This window comes from Xiphias gladius, chromosome 5 (assembly GCF_016859285.1).
Source record: "Xiphias gladius isolate SHS-SW01 ecotype Sanya breed wild chromosome 5, ASM1685928v1, whole genome shotgun sequence".
Lineage (NCBI taxonomy): Eukaryota > Metazoa > Chordata > Actinopteri > Istiophoriformes > Xiphiidae > Xiphias > Xiphias gladius.
The window spans coordinates 14,774,744-14,788,907 of record NC_053404.1 but is presented as its reverse complement, the minus strand read 5'-3'; the positions used below and the strand labels follow the sequence as shown (position 1 = coordinate 14,788,907).

Genomic DNA, 14,164 nt, shown 5'->3' with positions numbered 1-14,164 from the left:
TATGATGAGAAATCAATTAAAAATCAATAATCAAACTGAGCATACCACTCGTGTTGAGTGTTTTTGCATGAATGCCAAAATGCTGCAGGGTTGAGACATAACTACAAATGCCTAGTACAATCTAGGGGTGAGCTGCAAAATGTTTGTATCGTAGTACCCATCTAACTTAGGAAAGTTTGTATGGTTTTGAGAGCCAAGAAGACAGGATGGCCAGCAGTAAGTCAAAGAAAAATTGGACTTGCTGTGTGGTCTTGACTGTTTCACCAGTACTGATGACTGCAAGAGCCCCCAGCATTTACTGTAACCTCTGTACAGTAGATGATTCAAATCCTAAATGATGTCAAGGTGTGAATCCTCTTCAGAGGTTATGATGTAACAGTGGTAAAAGTGGTAACAGTGGTAATAGTTGAAAAAAATACAAACGCTTATTACTCATTTAATTATACAGCTGACTCTCTAAACACACTGTGACTGCTGATCAGAATACGAGCTGAGCTCCACGGTGAGTTCTCCGACAGTAAATATCAAACAGAAGATACTGAGCATATGACTGAGCGTGCGCACACATGGCATGCTTGGCACCGCAGGAAGGCTAAGTGTTGACCCTGAGTGACAGGGAGAATACTGACATTGACGAGACAGTGATGTGCCTGTCAGCTCTGCACTTCGCGACACCTCAAGTATCTCCCTCTGCATGATATCAGTTGTAGCATTGTTAGAACTATGTTTACTGATACTACACACACACACACACACACACACACGTGTGTGTGTGTGTGTGTGTGTGTGTGTGTGTGTAGATGGACAGATATATGGATGGATAGATAAATAGAGTAGATAGAAAAAATTACACACTCAAATGCAAACAAAAACATGTTAAACAAAATATTTACAAAGATATGGGCATTGACAGGAAAACAGAACCTCAGAGCGGTGCCATTCTGAAGGCTCGACAATATCATATTCAAAACAACAGCTCCCAGTAGATTAATATTCTACCTGTTGAGAACAAAATGCAAACAGAATCCTATAAATTAGTTTCAGGAAAATTTGTGATATGAATAACGAGTCAACTACATTTGGTCCTGTAGTAAATACCAGGCCACTGAGGGCATCACAGCCAGGATATGACCAGACTGACAATAAGAGCAGTGGCAAAGGTGCAGCCTCAGGACTTCTGACAGATCTGTTCCTTTGGTCTTTGATAGGTTTAAAGCTCTTCCTGATTGGGGAAAATCCTTTATCTGGAGAGGGTTAGGTAGGCCCTGGAGTCAGGATCATTCCATCTCCCTGCTCCCATAATGCTTGGCTGATGACAGTATGTCGTACACCAATCACACTTTAAGCCAGAAAAAAAAGGAGCCTGCTCCACACACATATATACAAGGGTGCTGGTTGGCTGTGTTGTCACGGCAACCCTGTCCTACAGCTGTCAAGTGTTCATCAGTTTCCACAGCAACACCATAAGGTGGAGAGACAATTATTTCAGACAAATTACAGTTGAAAGGTTCGAATGGAAGCCTTATTAGGTCAAATTACCCTGCTGCAGAGGTTTAGTAGAGGCAAGGCTCATGGCCATCTCAGTCAGAGAGCATTGGATTTGCTCACTGATTTGACCAAATTAGGCGGATATAATACTGAAAAGTGATGCATTAAGAAAGAGATCACGGTCAACAGGGAATTACTATAATCTCCCCAGCTCTGTGTAAAAAGTGCTCAATTTATTAGGCATTGACAAGTGCATAGGAAGAGGTCACAAGCCTGTGGCAGTTTGAATGCAAGCTGAAGTAAACCAGTATTAGTAGATTTCTAAAAAGTTAATTTGCCCTTTTTGATAAAAGCTTTTTAAAGAAATGAAAAATATGAAAGAACTTAGTACTGCACATGCTGGTCTTTCTCTATGTAGTGAAGCCAGTATTGCACTAAAATCTATGACCCATCCCATTGTGGGTCAACAGACTCATAGTGACATTAATTTCTCCAAACCACCAAATGCCCCATCCCATTGTGACACTAAAAAGTTAATTATGGAGAAAAAAAAAAGCCCAATGAGAAGATCAAATATTGACAGCTGAGGTGTTTGGGCTCACCAGACAGACCTTTACGGTTTACAGATTGTAAAATACAGTGTTCTAGCACTGAATTAGGCTTTCTTTTCCTGTTGAAATCTTACAAAATTCACATCACATCCCATTTCCTTACTTGTCTATGTTTAAGTTATTATATCGTGCTAATTAAGGGTGTGTGCTTAGTAAATAGTAATTGTGGCCTGTCTGTGTTATCATTTTGGCCTAATTGCTCTGTTGCCACTGCTCTGCTACAATATTAATCCATAGTTCAGTGTTTAATATTGCACTATTGCACATACGTATGTCTAACTGTATCTATCTGGTCCAGGACTGCAGACGTAAACCAGTCATTTTCAACTCGGGCATAATTTCCAGCTCGGAAATACTGAGAGAAATACTGTATATATGTGCAGTGTCCACGTCAGGAGAACTACTGAAAAATAAATAAATAAATAAACAAATAAATACAAACTCAGAGATGAAAAGAAAAACTACTGTGCAAAAGAACCCAATCTTTACTGTGAGAAGTTAAGTGAGGGTTTCACCGACCTTTTCTAACCATCCCTAAGGCTAGAGAATGCAGCACAGCATGTGTTCCACTTTTTGACCTGAACCATGTGTCTTGTTCTAAGTTTGAGAAGAACAAGTTTCATGGCTACAGAGCTTTTGGGACTTATACAAATTTAACAATTTAAAAAATCAACAGATGCACACTGAAACAAACAAATGAGTACATGCTAAGGCAATTTGTGCCTCATAAAAAAAGGATCCTTTTCAAAGGACTATCAAATGGGGTTTTCAAGACTACAAGACTGTTACTCATTGTCTGTGTCTACTGTCAACAGATATATTCATAAAAATCCAGAAGACACATTCTGTCCGGTGTATGTCGTTACAAGAGGAATATTAACATAAAGATGATGCATACAACTTTAACTACTATTAGATCTGCTAGTACCGTTACTAGAGATTTTTTTTAATTAATTTTCTTTATCTGCTTAATGTTTGAATGGACAGCAGAGACTGCAATCTATCATCTGCCCATATTCGGGCAACAGACTCATAGTGACATTAATTTCTCCAAACCACCAGACCAGCATCATGTCTTTGGAATATGAGAGGAAACCAGACTAAAAGAAAACAGACAAGTGGTGAATTTACAAAATCCATACAGAAATGGCCAGGGATAGAACTCAAATACCTTCTCTCTGTGAGGTAACTGCGCTAATCAACACAGGACTGTACCCAGGATTTTTGAAATCCCAAATTAATTAATCCAAATTCCCCTATAGTGCCAAGTCACCTGTTTGAGAAAGGTTTGAGAAGACACTGAAATATTTCCAAATTATATTGTTTTTTCAGAAATTTTTTCATTTTTTTTTCATTTTTTCTTCTAGCTGTTCATTTAAATATTCAGTTAAGTTTAGTCTGAATGCTGCTTTAAATAACCATCCACACTGCCAGGAATTTAAATTTCAGGGAGAAATACAAAATCTCATTTTGTTTTAATTTAGCTAAACTGATTTGCTTAAACAGTCATATTTAAAGATGTGGACTCTAAAGAATATGAGATTCATCCTTAAAAAGCCCACAATGTGTAATTTCATTTAACTGTAGATTGTAAATGCCTCCTCAGGTCATTAAAATTTCCAAATTCACAAAAATAGCTGCAGCCCTAAATTAGCATCCAGATTCATTAAAAAAAATATACTCATAGCAATAGCAACATTCCCCTGCTGTTGTTACTATCTGCTGCTCTCAACGGTAGCTCGCATCAAGTCACAAAAGCTGCAACGAGACCCTGGACTTTCAAATAGCTCTGTTATATTACAGAGACAAGTGCAAGCAAAGTGGCAAATAAATTGGACTTTCATTTCACTCAAAGCCTGGCTCGCAGCCTGTGATGTCTTTCACAGACTTCTCAAGATCCCTGTCATTTCAGTCAGTACGTGACATAGTTGTACTTACACAATGAGTCAGTGACCCAACCAGAAAGCTGCCACACATGGGTTATGACATGAATAAAAAGCCTCATTCCTCAGCACTAAACTGTTCTGAGAGTGTGTGTGTGTGTGTGTGTGTGTGTGTGTGTGTGTGTGTGTGTGTGTATCCGTGTCTGTTGTTTGGCTGCTTTGGCCCCTGTGAATGCAAAAGTACAAGGGAGAGAAACAGACGGAGACATTTTAACGGCTCCCTTTCAAAAAAATCAGAGAGCTGGCACTATATTTGGACAGCACGAGATGGAGACAGCCTAGGGGCCTTGGAGTTTGGGCCATCAATGCATTGCAGTGTGATTCTAATCAAACCGATGAGGGCGCCGGGGTCATCAGGGGAAGAGCACAGTGTGGCATGGGAAAATAACGTCAGTCGCAGTGACAGCTACACTATAATCTACAGCTCCTCTCTGACACTCTCCTAGATCGACCACTTATTGGTATAAATAATTCATTAACAAATGAGGACAATAAAACTGCCTCTGTCCTGGTGTCTCAGGATGCCGTATGACATCTAGCTTGACTGCTCTTGAAGAAAACAGGTTATATTGTGGTTCCACTTAGGAAAAAGGTACAACAAATTCAAAGCAGTTACATACACTGAAAGGGTATCATAATTTTGTTCCTGCATATAGGCTTGGCTATCGATCTCTTTTATAAGTCACTTTGTAAAGACAAAAACAAGGATGAGTTTATACAGTATAAGGCAAAACGAGGATCTTTCTCATACATTTACTTGAGTGCAGAAGGAAACGAGATAGCGAGAGGTTCGAAGAAACAGCATAAGCCAGATCTGACCTTTCTAAACATGTTATCTGATTTTAGAACTGCATGAATCTGCAGTACCAAACCAAAACCCAGAAACTGCAGTGATGAGAAATATACAGTTGATTCAGGAGTCTCAACACATTGTGTGTCTTTGATATTTTGTGACTTTTACTTTAAATCATCTGTATGTGTTTACCTAAGGGAAAATTGTGAGTCTTGTAAAGGAGAGTAGAAATCTGCTGCAGGAATCAGAACTTCACATATGTATAAGCCCAAAACTGTTTTAAAAAGATCAATGCTGCAACTAGAAATACTGAGAGTTACTGTAGGAGTTCCTTTATAAGGCCAGCTACCTGGGTCAGTGGCTGACATAATGGCACCAAACAGGAGGCAATCAGTGAGGAGAAAGTCTCCATCTGCCGGTTGATTCGACAGTACCATCAGTCTGGTGAAGCCGTAGATGCAGGCCCTGGGATTGAGGACAAACAGACAGAAGGATACACAGTGAGGTCTTCAGGGAGTACCAGCAGGAGCAGGCCTATCAGTCATCCCTCTAACCACAGCAGGACTCCCCCCAGGGTAGTCTGGGTAATGGGGCCAGACACTACCAGCAAGCGAGTTGACCCGTTTCCAGGCAGCGGCTGCTTGGCGTACGTAGATATACAGTGCTGTAACTATACCGGGTAGCATTAAATTTGACCACTTTTAACGTGTGTGTGTGTGTGTGTGTGTGTGTGTGCGTGTGTTTGTCTTTGTAGCCCCCCGTCAATCCCACACCCATTTCATATCAGCATTTTGACCCCTGGCATCCTGTTATGACAGTATTAGAAGCACTCTGACATAATAAAATGGCACAAGAATTACGAGTGTGTTTGTTTGAGCTTGCACAGAACCACCCTAAAGACTAAAACCCATGAGGACAGTTTGTGATGGGCATTTTGATGGAAATTCAATGGACGCAGTATTTTTATCAGCTCTGAGGCCTGGCAGTAAAGCAAATCTAAAATATAACTGTCCCAGGATGCACCACTCCCACTTAGAATGTTTACTATGAGCAAAAACCTGCTAAAATGTCTATTCAGCATTTAACACTGCATGCCAGCTTCTAATTGGTAAATGGGGTGTGATAAGTACTAATCCTGTTACTGTAAAGCATCCCATAATAATCAGTATACCATCTTGTCCTCCAGGGAATCTTTCTGTCCATTGGCATGACTCGGTTACTATGGTGACTTTACATGACCTATCCACGGGGCACGGATTATAATTACTGCCCTCAGGTCAAGCGACTAAGCTGCCTTATTCATGTATCTTAAAGGGAGACTTGTGCACGTGCACATAGACAGAGAGAGAGAGAGAGAGAGAGGGTACGACAGGCAGACACAGCCAGAGAGAGAGAGGAAGTGAACATACTTTATTGGAGTCAGTAAGGGTCCCTCACCCCTATTACATTCTCTTTCCCATATGAGATACAGCAGACTCACTAACAGGATTGGTCAGGTCTGGTGTCTTGCATGAAAGAATGTGCACGTGACCCAACATGTCAAACCCTGCTCTGCTTCCCAGGAGCATTAGGGAAGCGATCCTGGGGCAGGACTAATGCATGGAAGACAGAAGGAATGGAAGCAAGGCAGAAGCCCATCAGTTCCACTTATAGTATCTAAAGGGCATGAATTTTAGCCGTGGATAAAATCCCCCAACATATCAGTTGACAACAAAATGATTAGAGAGTGGAGATAATGTCATTCCTGTGGGTGCAAAATTCGCTTTGAAAGGTTTTCATAAAACCAAGGACTGTACGATTTTTCCTGATCATAGGAGAACCATGATAACAGGCAAACAACAAAAAATGAATTTATCAGGTTTTCACACAGTCTCTGTGTGCAGTAAATTAGTGCATCGTTAACAACTGGTTTGCAAAGATTTCAATTTCCTCCAAAGTCTGAGAGCACCATCTAGCTTCATGAGCCCGGAATAGCAAAGCTACACATGAGTACTGTAGCTGTGTCCCAATTCCATCCTAAATACTAATGTTAACGTGACACTGTAAACCACAATTGAGCCAAAATTAAGTTAAATCATGTGCGCTGTTCACAGACAATATAAAGATTTCACAGACATTTTGAATTATCATAATTAGGAAGTGCAGGTGTAATTAATACACACACCCTAGCACACTGGAAAGGTTACTGGGACACCTGCATTGAACAGAGCAGTAATGAATGTTAATAGTTACGCATATGCTTTTCCTGCTATGACAAAAAAGGCCAATTGTACCCTGTTGCACTGCACCAAGCAAACAGAGAGGCTTCTCAGAGCTGCAAAAAATTTGAGTTAATTGCAGAACAAAAAATTAGTATTTCAACTTTCTGGTTGTGAAGCATGCATATTATACATTATTTCTTGTTTGTAGAAAATAGCAAATAACAATGATTTTATATACTGTATACTAACTGCAGAAACATCAAACTATGACAATAAGTGTTTCTTACATTCTGTGTTGTAATAGCATGTAATACAGGATTGGGGCATAGCTTTTTAATTTCCAACGATTATGAGCAACATTAATTGAAAATGAGTACGATTCTTTTTCATCATGATCAAAACATGAACATATGACAATAAAGAACAGAGAAAGAAAAACATGTGTACAAAGCTTGGCTTTACTGTTCTGTCCCTGACAAAAATTTCAAATGCTGTATTTTATAAATAAATTACAATGTTGTCAATAAACTAAACCAAAAAAAAGTTTACTGTCAGTAGATTGTCTTAGGTTAAGCCCTGTGGAGCTATGTGAAAACTCACCATTTTCAGTACATTATCTAATATCCAGTGTTTCTGTTGCGTTAATTTGTGTGAATGAACAAAGACTACTTACCCTATGGTCATACAGCTGATTATGGTACCCAAGAAAGCAAAGGTCAGAACAGATCCCATATTTTCAAAAAATCGTTTCTAGAACAGTAATTGAAAGGAACACCAATTATTAACATCAAACAAGCAAGTCAACAATATGCAACACATTCACTTATATTTCATGTAACATTATAAGGCAGTGCTTTTTTCGAACTAATGTAGCACCCATATATCAGGAACAGTACTTTGATCATATCTTGTTCCCGTTCTTAGAGACATGTCAAGACAGCAGTGTCACCTGATTAAGGGTGTAAGCTCCATGGAAGATGATGGGTGGCAGGAACAGATTGAAAAGGACCTCAGGATCAAAGGTCCCCTGTAAAAGACAGAGCCATTGTGTTGATGATGGACAGGACTCCATGGGGAGCGAATGGACTCCGTTTACTGAATGTGACTGACTGGCAGACAGATATCACACACACACACACACACACACACACACACACACACACACACACACACACACACACACACACACACACACACACACACACACACACACACACACACCATTCACTTCAGCAGCTCTGGTTTGGCAGAGAGACACTAGTTCCTTTTCTCTTTGAATCCCAGTGTTATAATAGTCTCCAGGTACCAAGACAACCTTATCAGTCCTCTCTTTCTTAAAAAAAAAAAAAAAAACTAGCATATGTTGTTGATAGGAAAAGGGGGAAAATGTGACAATTCAGGCTTATGTGGCATTGTTCAGGGCACCTTAGAGCCCTTGGTCACCTATAACATGATTACTGTGTACTGCATTATCATTCTGTCCAAGTGCCAGACTTCCACAGCTGATTAAAGCAAAGCATAATACAGAGTGAGACATATATCTAGTTGTGTCAATATTCACCACAGAGGCTGCCAGAATTCATTAAAATTGGAAAAAGCAAGTACCATTAGTATAGCTGTAGGTGTTTAGATAACAGATGGAATAATATTAAACAAAATTTAAGCTACTAATCACAACAACCTATATTAACTTCAACACAAACGGCAACCAGAGCGCATGGCATTTTTGTACATATCGTGCACATTCTATGTCTGTTTCTCATCCTTGCCAATATGGTGCAATGCAAGCCACTCAGAAATGTAGCTTTTCATGTCCTTCATCCTTGAATCCTTTTTATGTCTATTGTGGGTACATTCTGATGATCAAACTGCACTGCACTTCAATTCAGATCAAAATAATGCTACTGTCTCCCTATACCTACATCCCACAAGGTCTTGTAACATTGCAAAACATGTAATTCCAATTCAATTAAATTTCAGTCTAAAAGTCAAAATGAGATGATGATGCTTGCTGAAACAGGGCTGTGGTCACAGACCCTTGACAATGGCCTAGATTTTGCTTTAAAAAACAGACAAAAGGTTGAAGCAGCCTGAAATTGCATGGATATTTGGAATAAAATATTTGGAATAAAAATCAGCCTGCCCTCTGTAAATGTCTTATGTCCAGGAAACGTTGCATTTTGGTTAACATTTACACATCTGAATGTGTGGATGTGGAAGATTGCATTTGCATCCAGATTGCATAAAGCCCCTTACTGAGTTTGGAGGGCCACCATTCTTTCTCACCAATTCACACTTGAAATGGTTTCTAGAGCTACAAATTGGTCTTATCTTTCTCCTGCTATCCACTGCCTCAATATAAATCACTTTTTCCATCTGCAATTACCCACACAGCACAGTAAATAGGTATTTTTTCTACTGCGTGGCCTGCGCATGAAAAAATGCAAAACTGCATAACAGAGACTAATACAGACACTGTAATCATTAAATTATGCATATGCTGGCGGTTCAATTCTCTGGGCCACCTGCACCACAGAGTAGAGGTTTGAGGTGTGCTGTTTACACTAATTGCCACTTCAGCTGAGCAATACTAAATTAATCAGACCACAAACTTTAACGCCTTACTCTCCCGTGGCACATAATGGACCCTGTAATGCAATGAAATCCTTATCTCTCCCTTCTAGGTCCCCATATGTATCAGGCTTAATGGCATGAGGGCTGCATAGAATAGCCTGATGTAATGGCTTTTGTGGTAGCCTCTGCTTGTGTGCTAATGAGACCCTAGCATTCAAAGGGACCAAAGAGTCCAAGCCATTAGTGAAGAGTTACACTTGGCCTAGATTATCTGCAAAGTTCCTGGTTCACTTACTCCCAATCCCTTGGGATGAGATATCTCTCTGAGATAAAAAAAAACACATTTTCAAATACATTCCACATCCTGTCATGCTTGTTGGCCATCGTATGGCTGAATCCCCAGCTCAATGGTTAGTTTCTTTTATATTTCAAACCAATCGGAAACCACCACGAAAATATGAAAGCAAGCCAGAAAACAGGAATAATAATGACAAGCAGAGGCCATTCTCAAGGCTTAGGCTCTTCTACTTAGCAGTGATATTAGAGATGATGACTTATTCCTTTTTAACAAATTATTTCTCTGAGTAGTTTGCACGACTCTGGTTTAAGCTCCATTGGTAGTTATAGCATTATTTCTGTTGCACCTCAGTGACAAAAAAAAAATAAAACATACAGCACTTTGATAAAACATTTTAAGAATCCTTGCATGTAGAGTTCAAATGTAAAATGCAGCATTAAAAGAACTTAAATCTTCCTCCCAAATAAAAGTGATAAAAAGTAACTCAACTCTTTTGTAAAAGAACATATTTTTTGGATTGATGCTTATCATTACAAATATATTGAAAAATGTAAGGTTATCAGTTATCAGTTCAGATTTCCCGACATTAACATACCAATATATATGATCAGTAGTATTTTATATTAGTTATAAGGGTAACATAAAATAAATCAAAGGTTTCAGTTTTGTTCTTTGGACAGCATAATTACGTTAAATGTTTTAAATGTAAAAAAGAATTATATACCACCTAATGGGACCTCTTTGAGTCAGCAGTCTTCATAAAAATAATGGATTACTGCTAATTTAACTTTCAGCATTAAAAGCACTGCTACTGCCTAATAGACAATAAAAAAAATCATCGATATGTAAAATGTATTTTGTGCTTTGGAATGTTGTTTACAATATGTAGTCCTCACCGACATATAACATATACATATATATATATATATAAAACACATCCATCACTGTGTTCTGTGTCACAGGCTGGGCTGGCCATCTCTATCTGGGAGTAAAATGCTGCAGTGCCTGTTGAGATTACCTAGCTATTTCACATCTTTCCTGCAGTGCAGAGCTATCCGGCACCAATATGACTTGCAAGAGTCTCCCTATGGGAGTTCTGCATGTAGACACACAACTAGGAAAATGTACTGAGAGGAACACAAATTACAAGAAAAAATAAACTGGGTTTTCTAATTGTTGGAAGGAACGTACTTTTAACAAAATGTTAGTATAACGCCTTTTTTTGTTCATTGATCAGACCATTTACATTGCTTTATCTGCTCTAGTCTATGTATGTAGTCTGTTTATTGGTATCTGTGTTTACTTATCTTTAAATTTCTCCTTGTTTGCAAAGCACACCTGAAAATATAGTCTCTCCTATCTGTTCCTTAATAAAACCTAATATAGTTTAAATTACTTTCTCATCCTCTTTGTCTCTGTACCACCACTTTCTTGTTTCCCTAATAACAAACCAACCATGCAGGTAATTTAGTGGAAAACCAATAACTAAGAACCATTAGAGGGAACTGTTGATGTAAATACCCACCATAGACTAGGGAAAAAATATAGATGTGATCAAATAGAAGATAATGAAGAAAAAAACTGTATATCAGATCAAATAAAACCTACATCAGAGGAAAAGAAAGCATCCTTTGTCACGCAGTTTGTTTTCAGATATCCCTACAACAAAATCGATTATGTAGCTCTTTAAAGTAAATGTTTTTTTAGGGCAAGTTTCACTTTTCAGTGCCTTTGTTGTGTGACAATTTGCAGCACTAATCCACAAGAGAGTTTTTTTTGTTTTTTTTTTTAAAATTTGTATTTGAAGTGAAGGTCAAATCTAACTGCCATAGTTACCATATGAGGGGTTGAGAGCAGTGAGCATCTTTGGTTTTGTTTTCCAACATGCCTGTAACAGTGCCCGTGTGATGTGATATTGACCATCAAGATGTGAGGAGTGCCGTTTAGAGCGCCACAACTGCACACACTCTCCATATTCCCCATATGCACTCCTCCAAATGACAAGCATCTCACTGTTAACCCCAGAACCATACCTGAAGAGGAGTTCAAAAAGAAAAAAAAGAAAAGAAAGAGAGAGAGAGAGAAAAAGTATACCATCATGCAAATACTACAATACAAATACATATGACAAAAGTTATTACAACAGTCCCATCGAAGATTATACAACAAATGGCCCACAATAATTACTTAAATATGCAACATTAAAGAAAAGTATATATATTACATGTTATAGTGATGAAACTGCTGGAACTGCAAACTTTCTAATATTTTATGAATCAATTACACTGGGCCCTTAATATTTTTATGTTATCTGGAAATAACTGGCAATTAATGTAGTCTATTTGGTGTGATGGTAGCCTAAATTAAAAGCTTGAGTGAGATTTGATTCATCACCATAAAACCAAATAACCACCCACATATGCAAAAGTCATTCATATATCACACCTTTAAAATATCATTATCCTTAACTCTTTAATTATCTGCACTAACTTACATCAGATTGCAAAAGATAAATCAGACTAAACAATGCTCTGCAAATAAAAATGGTGTATAAAGCAAAAACAGATATAGTGGCACTTTACGACGTACCTTCTAAAACCCAAAACTAGATAAATTGTGACCAAAATGGACTCCATTTTATTGAAATTCTGTTGTATTACTTAAACTCCGAGTTCAGGAAGTGTTGTTGAATAACGGCTTCTATACCCTACATTCTAAATAGGCTATAAGCTAAGGCTACTTACCATAAAACATTGCACATCCAGTTTCATTTATAAGTCCATATTTGAACTGTTTTAACTTCCACACACTGAGAATGGTTAATAGTCCCAAGCTAACTGCAGAGAAAACCAACAACGCTGAATTTTCTTGTCTGTGGCTTACTGTGCCCGACATCTTCAAAGCTGAGGTCAAACTTTTCGGTGTTTTACTTCTGATACAATTCTGCAGCAGCAACATCCGCATCAGCAGCCCATGCTGTGCTGTGCTGCCTTTTTTTTTTCAACTCGGAAATCACTTGTTCCCCCCCTTGTAACTGTTGGGAAATAGCCCTACAGATTTTTGCCCCATTTTTTTGAAAACAACAAAATCTATTATGTTATTGAAATATTTAGTGAGCATAATCTTTTTTTAAAATATATAAATCAAGAGATACAAAGATGTTTTCGCATGAATAAATGTCTACGAAGCACACTACAAGTAAAATGCAGGAGGAGTTAATCACATATAAAATAACAGCCGATCAAGATTTAATTAAATTACTGCCTGTTAGGCAGATAAAAACAAGATGGATCAAATTTACCGACAGACACCGCTTCTGTCGTTTGGTCTTTGCTGCGCGTTCAAATAATTGCGGTATTTCCGAAAGTAACTGAACGCCCCAAAGATCGGATGTCATTGTCTCATGCTCCAGCAGATGGCGGTAAATACAAATTAATGCACGCGGGGCTCCTATGAGCCCACTGTGACAGGCCCGGACATTGAATCTCCGTTTACACTGTCCCTTAGCTCTAAGTAAATCAGTCATGGCCATTAATTAGTAGATAATTATTTATCTATTCGTTTAGGTTTGGTTGTAATGACCTTTTATTTACTTACATTATTGTACAAATTGTTATATGAATTAAAAAATAAAAATGTAAAAACTTTAAAAAATGCCTAAATATATGCGTCAATCAGTGTTGCCCGTAGGCTGCAAAATTAAATACTAAACTTAATAAAGTTGAATTCGGCCCATCGGTGCTCTAGAGACGGTTATAATTTTCAACTGATTATAATCTGATAAAGAAAACAATGGGCTAGTTTTTCATACAAAAAGCTACCACAGTTTCACAGCCCAATTAAATATCTATAGACATTTATCTTCGCGTTCCAGTTGTCTCAGTCATGTTATTTTCGCAGGATTGTCCCTTCATAATTAAGAAATTTGGTGCAATTTTTAAACTGACACCTCTGATTTTTTAGCCCAGTTATGGCCACATAACTTCCATTGCAATGCTTCATTCTTACAGCAAAGCAGCCCAATATAACCAAAGTCTGTCTATAACACTTTGTACAGCATCTCTTTATATGTACAGTTTTGTGTTGACATGTAATTTATTTCAATGATCATTTCAAGTTTAGTATTTTTTTTCCCCTTCTGATCACATTAAGTTGCACGACATGTTAATCCAGTATAAAGTTTAATTTTAGATTATGTTGCTATTCTCCTTAAAAGGTTGCTTTTGGGCTGATGGAGGGACAGAGAAAAGAAATAG

The 14,164-nt window shown here is 38.2% G+C and overlaps 1 protein-coding gene across 1 annotated transcript in view; it reads right to left on the bottom strand.

The window, feature by feature from the left end:
* Positions 1-12,810, bottom strand: part of LOC120789759 (sodium/hydrogen exchanger 9-like) — a 60,026-nt gene extending 47,216 nt beyond the window's left edge. Inside the window, exons 1-5 of the mRNA XM_040126730.1 lie at positions 12,653-12,810; positions 11,745-11,941; positions 7,986-8,063; positions 7,710-7,786; positions 5,185-5,300 (exon numbers count right to left, since the gene is read on the bottom strand). Of these exons, the coding sequence (XP_039982664.1) occupies positions 5,185-5,300; positions 7,710-7,786; positions 7,986-8,063; positions 11,745-11,941; positions 12,653-12,803 (619 nt within the window). The 5' untranslated portion in view covers positions 12,804-12,810. The remainder of the gene's footprint in view (positions 1-5,184; positions 5,301-7,709; positions 7,787-7,985; positions 8,064-11,744; positions 11,942-12,652) is intronic.
* Positions 12,811-14,164: the final 1,354 nt, after the last annotated feature.